Source organism: Cydia strobilella, chromosome 1, assembly GCF_947568885.1.
Source record: "Cydia strobilella chromosome 1, ilCydStro3.1, whole genome shotgun sequence".
In the NCBI taxonomy this organism is placed as follows: Eukaryota; Metazoa; Arthropoda; class Insecta; order Lepidoptera; family Tortricidae; genus Cydia; species Cydia strobilella.
Window position 1 is genome coordinate 2210782 of NC_086041.1, and position 11490 is coordinate 2222271.

Below are 11490 nucleotides of genomic sequence, written 5' to 3' on the forward strand. Positions count from 1 at the left end.
AAAGCGATATCTCTTTCTCGCTCTTACTTAAGAGGGCGTCCACACGCAACGCTTTTTAAGCTCTCGTGGGAATGGGACCTAACTGTTGTTTAAAGTTATAATTGCGTATGGACTTGGTATGGACGCAAAATTTGTCAGTTTGATTTCCATAGACTCCATCCATATCTCAAGTTGATCTCAAGTCCATACTTGATCCATATTGTATTTCAATATCTATGGAAAAAAACGGGAAACTGGTTTAAAAACAAAAAATCTATTAGTCTATGGAAATCAAACTGACAAATTTTGAAGTTGAATCGAATTAACGGCAGAACGGCACGAGCAAGCAAACTAGTGAGCGTTAATTAAAGCACTACTAAAATTTTCCAGTTTCCATTTCTATTAAATCGTTATTTTTGACAAAATTCATCATGTCTGAGTTATTCAACATCTTTGGAGACAGCCTGACGCGCCAATCAACGAAAAATGTCGCACGCCAACCGCTATTCAACATCGGTATGTTTATTATATTGTTAATATTTAGTAATGTATGTTTTCTACGCCTAAATTCACTGTAACGTAATGTCGTTTTACAGAGAATATGGGCAAATCCGTTTCAACGGGCCCAATAAAGCCCAACGAGCCGTTGAAAAAGGGCGCCGAACCAAAGAAGACTTTTCTTTGTAACAAGGGAAAAGCCCTACAAAGCACGCCTATGCGGCAGGCGTTCACACCGCGGGCGGTCAATGTCGGAGCCCTAATCTATAACGACGCTGATGCTAAGTCTGACAATGCTGTAAACTTTGAAGAGTTGGAGTTCACAAAACCTGTTTACAAATATGGTAAGGAAACCCCATTTTCATTGTTGTCCAAACAAAACTGAACCACATATTAATAAATAGTTACTACACTGAACCATGATAACAGATTCAGGTGTTAGATTTTAAAGATTGTTGCCAAATGTATACAAAGCATTGGACAGTTCACAAATTCCGAGATGCTACATCCAAATAACTATATAAAAACATTTTTTCCAACCAAAAATAAAAAATCATGCATTTAAGGGTTAAAGGCAGGTTATACTAACAGTAATTAGTATCATATGATGAATTTTATGGCTGAAAACCTTAAAAAATGTGATAGGAATGAATCCAAACTGCATTCCTTGTATTCACTAAACATGAAGGGTACATGGAAAGAACATGTCTAGTCACTGTGACAACATTTTGAGTTATCACGGTTTGAAAGGAACAATGTGGGTAATGAACCATATTATATTCATGTATAGCTGTTTTTAAAGTGAAAAAAAAGTTACATTTATAATTGGAGCGTTACAGAAGTTGTAACGAGTTCATTGAGGTTACATTTTGAGATTAAAATCTCATTTTCCAAAAAAAGTGACTAGACATGTTCTTTCTGTGTACCCTTCACATTTTACTAATGTCCATCGACAACACTTTGTCTTAAATAATTCATAATTCTTTATTGAAGTAATTAAAACAGTGGGGGCCGACTGGATATGGGAGGCCCAAGACCGAAGAAAGTGGCAGATTCTGGAAGAGGCCTATACCTCTTAGGAGGGTTCTGGAGTGATCATTAGATATTAGACATATTGGGTTTAGAAAAATTTGAATTGTTTCATCCCAGAAATAAAAGGCTTTTTTATTTTATTTTTTATAATTCTTTATTGCAACCATGGTACAGTATAGATGTAAATTATAATATACAATGTCTCACATGGACCCTGTAAGGGCACAGCATATCAATAGCTTACTCATAACATATTATTATTATATTTATTGTATTGTCTTAGACCAATGTAGGAGGAAATATTTGCATATTTCAGACAATTATACTAAAGACTGGCTTGACTACATACCCTTGCCAGAGCCCGAGCTGAAGCGGCTGTCGCTGACGCCGCCGCGCACGCCAGCGCCCAACACGCTACGCACCAGCCTAGACTTCGACTGCTCCTATCAGGATGAATTCTTCACAGGTATGTTTTTACAACTGAATTTAAGATATATATATATATATTTTATTTTTTATTAGCCTACTTTGGTGTCCCACTGCTGGGCAAAGGCCTCCCCTCGTTTTTGGTCCCGTCCCGCCATCTCCTTTTTGGTCTGCCTGAACCCCGGCCTGCACTGTCTATGGTGTTCCGTGGGTTTCACTCAGTAACCATTTTGGCCCACCTTTCCGGGTGCATGCAACAGACATGTCCCGCCCAGTCCCACTTAAGCTTAGCGGTCTTGACGCCTACATCTGCAACTCTAGTTATAACAAAAGATATTATAATAACTAAATATTTTTCTTCTTGTACAGTCGCCATCAGATATATTGGAGCGGCCAAGGCGCTCACAAATATCTGAACACGCCTCTTGTCAACACGTTAGTGTGTGTTCAGATATTTTTGAGCACCTCGTCCGTTCCGATATATCTGATGGCGACTCTACCATCGCCCACACTGTTAACTGTACATTGGTGGACCTTATTCTTCTTCTTCTTCTTTGTGTTAGGGGCTATATAAGGCTCCAAAGCCTATGTATCACTGCGACCATCCCTGATCTATTGTAATTTGCTGTGTACTGGTAGACAAAGTTTTGCTGCTCGGTCAGCCAATCTATTATCTATTGTGATTGCCACCTACTACAACTCTCGATCCAAACCTGCAACTTCCAACAGCTGCAGGATCTTTTTGATCTCGTGAGACTTTAACTCCTCCGGGAGCAATATATGGACCTTATGCCTTTGTAATAAGGTCCACCGATGTACAGTTAAGAGTGTTGCTGTTTGTATTACACATTACAGATCCTTAGAAAACAAGCTCTTTGCCTTACCATAGTTTACAGTGCTCCACTAGTCAATAAATGTTACCTAAACTAAAGCAACATTAAAAAAAAAAAAACATTAAAAACCGGCCAAGTGCGAGCCGGACATGCGCACGAAGGGTTCCATACAGGGGCGTAGCTAGAGGATATGGCGCCCGGGGCAGTCACCAAATTTGCGCCCCTGACGTCTGACAAAAGTTTCCGTGCTGCTGCCTTTTGCCCATTTTGGCGCCCCGCCTTGGATGGCGCCCGGGGCACTTGCCCCCTCTGCCCCCCTAGTTACGCCACTGGTTCCATACCAATACGCAAAAAACGGCAAAAAAATCACGTTTGTTGTATGGGAGCCCCACTTAAATATTTACCTAGTCGGCTCATAAGTTCTGTCATATACATAGTATCAAATAAAATCAAAAGTTTAAGTTTATTCCGTATAATTTGTACAGCGTTTGAAAGCTTATAAACTAGAGAATCTAAATGTATAACATTTATTCAAAATGACCGCCATAATTATCTACACAGGCTTGAAGTCTTCGTGGCCAGTCGTCAATGGATTCACGCACCACTTTCATGTCGATATTGGCCACTGCCGTAGCAAGAGATTTTTTCAGCGTGTCTAGATTTGCATGAGGTTTTGAGCACACCTTTTCCTCTAAATACTGCCATATTTTATAGTCTAAAGGATTAAGATCTGGGCTAGAGGAGGGCCAATCTTCATGCCGTATAAAGTCGATTTTATTGGAGGCGAGCCAGGCTTGTGTAGACTTTGCCTTATGGGCTGGAGCAGTCCTGCTGGAAAACCCAATGCTGGTTTAGAAACATCGTATGGGATAGTGGTTTCACAATATTAGTCAACACCGTGTCTTGGTACACTTTGGCACTAGTTTTTACTCCTTTCTCACAAAAATGCATACTAGTGACGCCCGCATAAGAAACTCCCAGCCAAACCATCACAGATGAAGGGTGATGACCTCTTTGAGTACGGGGAATGCTATTAGACGCTTCTTTACTATTGCGAGCGTACACTCTATCATTTTGTTTATTACAGTTTTCTTCTATGTCAAAAATTTTCTCGTCCGAAAACAGTATACAACGGTGCTTATTTTTAGCGTACTTCTTCAATAAAGCTTTAGATCTTTTAAGCCTTAAAGCTTTAAGCCGACCATTGAGAAGATGGCCAGTTTTTCGTTTATAAGCACGAAGTCTCAGGTCTTGATTAAGCACTCTTTTCACCGTGTTTTTGCTCAAACCCGTCTGGAGGGCCATAACTTTGGAGTCCTAGCTGTACGCGGACGACCGCTTCTTTTCTTGTCATTTAAACTAGAGATCTCACTGTATCTTTCTATGGTACGATACACAAATCTTAGAGAGAATTTTAAATTTTCAAGTAGCTTAAAAATTTTAGTCGGCGAGTGACCACAACGATATAGTGCAATTATTGCGGTACGGTATCTTTAAGCGTCCACTCCATGTTGAAGAAAACAGAAAATTGCAAAATTATACTACTCAAATATTTAATAAAGATTCGAAATTCAAATGCAGAACGGTTTTTGTTTTAGGAGTTCCAAATTTAAATTTTAAAGGCCAGTGACAGAACTTATGAGCCGACTAGGTATTTTATTCTGTTTTTACTTTTAGTATTTGTTGTTATAGCGGCAACAGAAATACATCATCTGTGAAAATTTCAACTGTCTAGCTATCACGGTTCATGAGATACAGACGAGACAGACAGAGGTTTACCCTTTGGGTATGGAACCCTAAAAATTGGGTTGCATCGAGAAAAATGTGTGTATCACTAATTTAACCCTATTCAGAAATTTTCTTAATTAGAACTTCATTTTGTTACAGATGATTTCTCCAATGTGAGTATCCCAGATCCAAATGACAGTGACCTGGGCTTGCCGGACATTTATTGAATTGATTTATTGTCTTAGTGTGTAATGTATGTTTTAATAAGGGGTCACCCATTAATTTCATCACACGTATTTTTAGGTTTTTTGATCCCTCCCCCCCTTTGTCGCATTTGGCAAACCCCTCCCCCCTAGTGTGAAGTCACATATTTGGCAATTTTGTCTTCAACGAAATAGGCAATTCAATATTATTATTTTAATAAAAAAATATTTCTGATAAGAGAAATATTAAAATTTTATAACACAAAACCGATTAGGAAAAAAATACACAAATAGAAATGTTTATTTTTTTATACCACATTGGTGGCAATCAAGCATACGGCCCGCCTGATGGTAAGCAGTTACCGTAGCCTATGGACGCCTGCAACACCGGAGATATTACACGCGCGTTGCCGACCCTTTAAAAACCTGTACACTCCTTTTTTGAAGAACCCCATACTGTAGCCCCTCGGGAAAACCTCGGCAGGGAGCTCATTCCACAGCCGAAGCGTACGCGGGAGGAAATTCCTCTTAAACCGCACAGTACGCGACCATTTAGGTGCTAGGGTGTGAGGATGAACACCCTGCCGTTGGCGAGCGGTGCGGTGATAGAAAGCGGCCGTTGGCATCATGTCAAACAATTCTTCAGAGCACAGCCCATTGTACAAGCGGTAGAACACGCATAAGGAGTCTCTCCTTAGACTTAAAGTTTGTGAGTTTGGGATCGTCGACGATTCGTACAGCGCGCCTTTGGACCGAGTCGAAGGGTCCAAGCTGGCATCCAGGTGCTCCTGCCCAAAGGTGACAGCAGTACTCCATATGGGGTCCGACTTGCGATTTATATAGCAGCAGTCTTTGATGATTTATCATTCCAAAAACTCATTTGTACAGCGAATAATAAAAAATATAACTCAATATTCGGTTACTAAAGAAAGTGATGAAGTGACGTCATGTTTGTGACTCCCCCCTGCCCCTCGTCACAACATGTCTCATTTTCATGACCCCCTCAGGGGGAGGCCTAAACGTGTGATGTAATTAATGGATGACCTTTAAGTTTTTGAATACAGTATTAAACATGTTTAGACATTAACTAATAAGTTGTAGACTTTCTATACTTACTAATTTCAAGATTTCTTGCCTGTCTGAATAATTTTTATATAATTAGATCGGTTTATAATATTACATAATGCACAGTATAAATTATTTAACCAATTCAAGATTACCTAAGTCTTGTTGTATTTCAATGTAAGATTGTAAATCTTTCTTATTGTTTTGTTGCCTATTTTTTACTGATTTCATAACTATCCATATTCCTATTTTCTATAAAATTGTGAACTTGAAAGTAGTTAGTCTATAGAAATGATGCTGAAATGCCAAAATTAATGGTACTCATCAAACATGGTTGCATATTATATTATGTCATGCAATGTTGCAGTTTAGAATATAAATGTTTAAGGAAATTAATATAGAGCTAGATATATTGTGCGTGAATTTTTCTAGCTTAGCTTGGATGAATATAATAGTACATTTAAGTGTTTTCTAATGACTTGTGATAATTATTACTAATTCTTTTTAGAAATGAAAGTAATTTGTAATTAAGAAATGTCTTTAATTTTAATGTACATACATTTTTATTTACAGACTTAAAAATAGTATATATTTTATATTATAAATATTCTTATACCATTAACTGAAGTCCCTTGTGTGCAGGGGCAAACATATTTCAATTTTGCCATTTTCAACCAAAAGGGTACTTATTGTCGCTTGTCAGTAGGGCGCTATTTCCATATAGCTTCAATTAGAAATAAACCTTATCGACAAGCGACAATGTGGTACCTTGCGTGAAAACGCCACATATGATAAACATGGTAAGTAGAGATAGTTCCACTGAAGAGAAATATTTAGATACAAACCCTCATATTAGGTTTGACCATAACTTTTTTTTATTTTTTTTATTCATATAATGATCTTTTTTTTTACTATTTATTTATGAAGGTAAACAGAGATCTTTTCAACAGCAGAAACATTTACAGCTAGCTCAGTAGAGTTAGTCTAACAAAGATGTTTCTGGTGTTAGCTATGGAATGTTGGTTGATTGTATTAAAAATCAAGTCCTGATAATGGAGTTGGCCGGTCGAAATAATTAGCAATTGTGTCAAATTTTTGTTTTTTTAATGCCCTGGATGCCAGCCCCTTAAGCCAAATCTCATAGAAAAAGGGGCAAGCTATGATGGCGCCATCTCTGCAATCCTTTGACAGTTGCCAACCCCATTGTCTAGTGTGGACAGAAAACCTTCATATAAACTTTGCGTAGCATTTGCCTTGCAGGGTAGCATTTTAACAATAAATATGCCATTTTCAGTCAATAGGGTACTTATTGTCATTTGTCAATACGGCACTATTTCCATTCAGCTTCAATTTGAAATCAACCTTATTGACAAGCTACAATGTGGTACCTTTTGGTTGAAAATGTCACAAATTATCTAGTAATATCAATTAACGGGTTATGTCAGATACTTCTTCCCTAAAAACTGCACCTTCTTGTCAAACGCGGGTAGTGTGATGGGCGTGTCCTCCTTATAGAATGGGTTCAGCATGAGCTTGATGTAAGCTTCGTACACATCTGTGAAGAAATTCTTGATACCATCTTCATTTCGCGCGTCATGGACCATTATGAAGCGAATCTGTGGGATAAATTGAAAATTACTACTGTAATAATAAAATTTACTGGCTCAGATAACCAAAAAAGATATTGAATTGATAGATTTTTTTTTTATTGACCACGGTTTGGTCGACCTAGTGATCAGCGACTGCTTTATTTTATGAGAGGATTGGTGACGTGGCCAATAGAATGTTCAAATAGTGTATTAATCAATTGGTTGCAAGGATATTTGAACTGCCTTTATAAAATAGGGCTTACCTGACTAGCAGTGACAAAAGCAGACACAAACCACTGGTTGAACTTGTCCACAGACTTCAGGTAAGTGTTAGTGACCTTCCACATATGCTCATCTACGAGATCTAGCGCTGCGTGGGCAATAAACTGGTTCAAATGCCTGTTGTCCTCTTTCTGAAAGACAAATATGGGCAGTATGAAAAACACTACTAAATCGGTGTTATATATTTTTTAATCATCGAGATGAGTGACTATATAGTAACATTAAACTGTTTTAAAGCAATTTTTTAAGCAGAAATATTAGTGTACCTTAACCTCCTTTGGAACAGGGATGAAATCTTTCTCAAAAATAGGATTGTCCAAGTGACCTACAATTACAAAATAGTACGTCCCCGCCATTTCGGGTCGAGGACTTGTTGACAAATATAAGAGATTTATGGCTCAATAAACAAGAAATCTAAATATTTACGCCTACTTAATGATGAGTGCTGACTGACAGTGACAGACAGTCTGACACTGACACTACAATACAAATGATTTAATAACGTTCATTCAGTAACCATAATAGGGTATTTGACAACATTAAAAATATATAACGAATTGCTGTCATCCTGAAAGATAATAAACTAATAAAGTATATTTCACTATATTTGAATGTAAATTATGTTTATTTTTTGGAAAATAAACGAAAGAAAATCTAATATTTTTTGAAATTTCATCAGGGACGTGAACGCTCTGTGATTGGTCAACGCTCGGATGACGTCACACGCGGGTAAAAATTCTTGATTGCCTTGAGTGTTTTAACTGTTTTATTTGTATTTAGTTAATTTTAGTTATTGTTCCACAGTTTTCTGATATATTCCGATTTATCCGTATATCTAGTAGCACAATATCATAAGAATCTCAAAATGGAGCCGAAATATGTGAAAGCTGATAGCGCAACCTACCAGACAGACGCATTAATGGTTACACTTTTCTTTAAAGATAATCCGGATTACTATGCTGCGGAACTTAGAAATGTAAAAACATTTCGATTTCGATGATACGAATACGACGACTATATATATATATATATATAGAATACGATGACGAGAATAATATCTCCATACTGCACTTTAGTTTGAAAGAAAAAGTATGCTACTAACTACCTACTAATGCTGAAAGAGCTATGTTATGAGGTTATGTAGTAATACATTAAATACCTAGATCTTGTTTCGTTAAATAACAAAATTCGCTGCTTTAATTACCATGTTTATTTACAGTTAAATATTATTTACATCGAAGTGGTCTTCACACATAAAAACATTTATATGCGCTTAAATGCTCTTTGGGTCTCTTCGCGCTAGTTTTAACCACATTTTTCTTTTTTTGGGATTCGTTGGAAGGGAAACAAACAATTTATCTGTATTTTTTAGTATTCAGTATTCATTTATTTCTTGCTTCCATGGTACATTTTTGGGTAGTATTTACATATTTCTTATGGTATCACATGGACCCTGAATAGGGTGTAGCAAATACAGATATATTATTTATAGTCGTACTTAAACATTGCGGCACTATACACCATGTATATACCATTTTACAGTGAAATAATCAACTCAATGCACATAAACCATAAGATTTACTAAGGTTATTGACTGAGTTTACTCGCGTGTGACGTCACACGTGTCACGTGATTAGCCCCTTTGCAAAAACAGCGTTTAAGGCGCGTTCAAAATAAATAAACTTTAACATTGTTTTTTTATATTTAATACAGGAAATTTCACGGAAATATCAATGTAGTGTAATTATTAAGTCATAAACAATAAATTAAAACCATTTTCAAAAATTAGTCAAATAGCCTATTATGGAAACAGTACAGACCTACATTCAAATAAATTGTAAGATGTAACCACGATGTAACACAAATAACGGTTTTAATACACTGTTTATGCTGAAGTAAGCATTGAAATAAAAAAATATTTTATAATGTAGTAGATACGCATCTAGTTTTAGAACAGACTTGACACTTGCAAGAGCTGTCAAGACACGACTTTTAGTAGCGTTCAATTTAAGTAATTAAATAAACTCAATCTAAAAAGGTGTAAACATTTGGGCGGGAAAAAAAACTGAAAAAGTTTTATGAAACAAAATTAAACTTATAACAATCGTAACATTGAACTACTGCGTACTTAAAATTGCAGAACTTCCGTAAAATAATGGAAAGTAAGTAGAAAATGCTTTATAAATTAATATGTGAAGTTTGAATTAAATCCTTATAACAAATATTTTTCAGATTCGTGGTCTATATCGATTGAAAAGTTGATGGTATGGCGGACAGGTAGTTGGAGTAAATACGATTCTAAAATTACGAAGTGGACACTGAGAATGGTCTACGATGTTCTTATAATTGCATCAAATACAAAAGTATATGAAACATTAAGCCTACACAAAAAAATTAAAGGGTTTTATAAAGGCGACGTCTTGATACTAATTGTAAGCAATCCAGCTCAAGAGGTAAGTTCTTTATTAAATTTCTAGCTTTTGCCCGCGACTTAGTCTGCGTGGAGTTAGTATTTGGGTAGCTTTTTTTTATCCAATCTGCTTTTTATCGATTTCCCGTACAATCTTCCACCCCTTTTCATCCCCTTAAAGAATGACTTCTAGGATAAAAACTACACTATGTCCTTCCCGGGACTCAAACTATCTCTATACCAAGTTTCAACTAAATCGGTTCAGCGGTTTAAGCGTGAAGCGGTCACAGACAGACAGACACACTATCGCATTTATAATATTAGTATAGATTAGTATGGATTAATAAATAAATAAATAAAAAATATTAATCTCAACACTAACATCTCTTGTACCACATTTTTAAGCAAAATAAAAATATTCTATTCTATTCTATTTCGTAATAAAAAACATGCATATTTACAATTTAAGAAATTTTTTACATGCATTTTAAGATTTGATGAGTCTAATGTACTTAGGTATTAAGTTTATTGAAAGTCTACTTTCATTTCACACTACAGTATACATATTATATTTTACAATATGTTCAATATCTATTTTTTATTAATAAAGGTAAGAAAGATTAAGTTTCAAATCAAAAGCGACGTTGCTGAAAGTCTGAAGAAACTTGGACTACATTTTCCAATTATTAGTCACAGTTTAACGACAAACGAGAAGGTATTTGAATCTCAGTATCGGAATATAGAAGAGGTTATGAAGAACGCTGTTAAAGCCATAGGTATGATAAGTTAATTTGAATTTGTTTTAACAGCGTTGTAATAACAATAACCAATCTTTTTTCACACGCAGGTAAAACCGGCACTCTGGACTTACCTACAGATTTCGATAGCTTCGTAAAGCTATGTCTCTTGGACCCAAAAATGCCTTTAATAATTAATGAAACGCAGAAAATTATAGAAGAATTAAATAAATTTTAAAAGTTTTTATTATATAATAAAATAGATTATATGTTTGATGATTTTGTTAACTTATTTGTATTTATGAACGCATCGTTAACTTCTTCTTTTAAAATTATGGCTTCAGCCCAGTGGCTTATTTCGCCAGTATCAAGGTATTGAGAGGTTTACAAACGACAAAAATTGTACGGTTGTACAAGACAGTGTACGGTGATTTGTTAGCTCTTGTAAATCGATAGCTAGACTTTACAAGAAGCACGTGGACTACCGGCCGTTGACTCCAAGATGGTGGTTAAACGCGCTTCAAAATTAATTCTCCATTCACTGCACACTACCACATTAGTTTACTGTATAATAAGCTATCGATATTACACTTTAAACAATATTAATAAGCAAAAAACAAAGTAATTAATCACGATGCTAACTATCAAGATGGCGCTCGAACCGGAAGTCCGAACGCATCGTTAAAGTTATGGGCCTTCTGGCTGTCA

At 36.1% G+C, this 11490-nt stretch overlaps 2 protein-coding genes across 2 annotated transcripts; one reads left to right on the top strand and one right to left on the bottom strand.

Moving 5' to 3' along the window:
* Positions 1–288: 288 nt before the first annotated feature.
* LOC134753351 (uncharacterized) lies at positions 289–5058 on the top strand. Its single transcript, XM_063689263.1, has 4 exons — positions 289–495; positions 576–821; positions 1826–1975; positions 4656–5058. The coding sequence occupies exons 1-4, from the start codon at positions 411–413 to the stop codon at positions 4721–4723; spliced, it is 549 nt and encodes a 182-aa protein (XP_063545333.1). The 5' UTR covers positions 289–410; the 3' UTR covers positions 4724–5058.
* Positions 5059–7067: 2009 nt separating this feature from the next.
* Positions 7068–8091, bottom strand: LOC134753526 (trafficking protein particle complex subunit 2). The gene is made up of 3 exons (XM_063689469.1): positions 7902–8091; positions 7617–7766; positions 7068–7380 (listed from the first exon to the last, which is right to left on the bottom strand). Exons 1-3 carry the CDS (start codon positions 7989–7991, stop codon positions 7201–7203), a joined length of 420 nt encoding a protein of 139 aa, XP_063545539.1. The 5' UTR covers positions 7992–8091; the 3' UTR covers positions 7068–7200.
* Positions 8092–11490: the final 3399 nt, after the last annotated feature.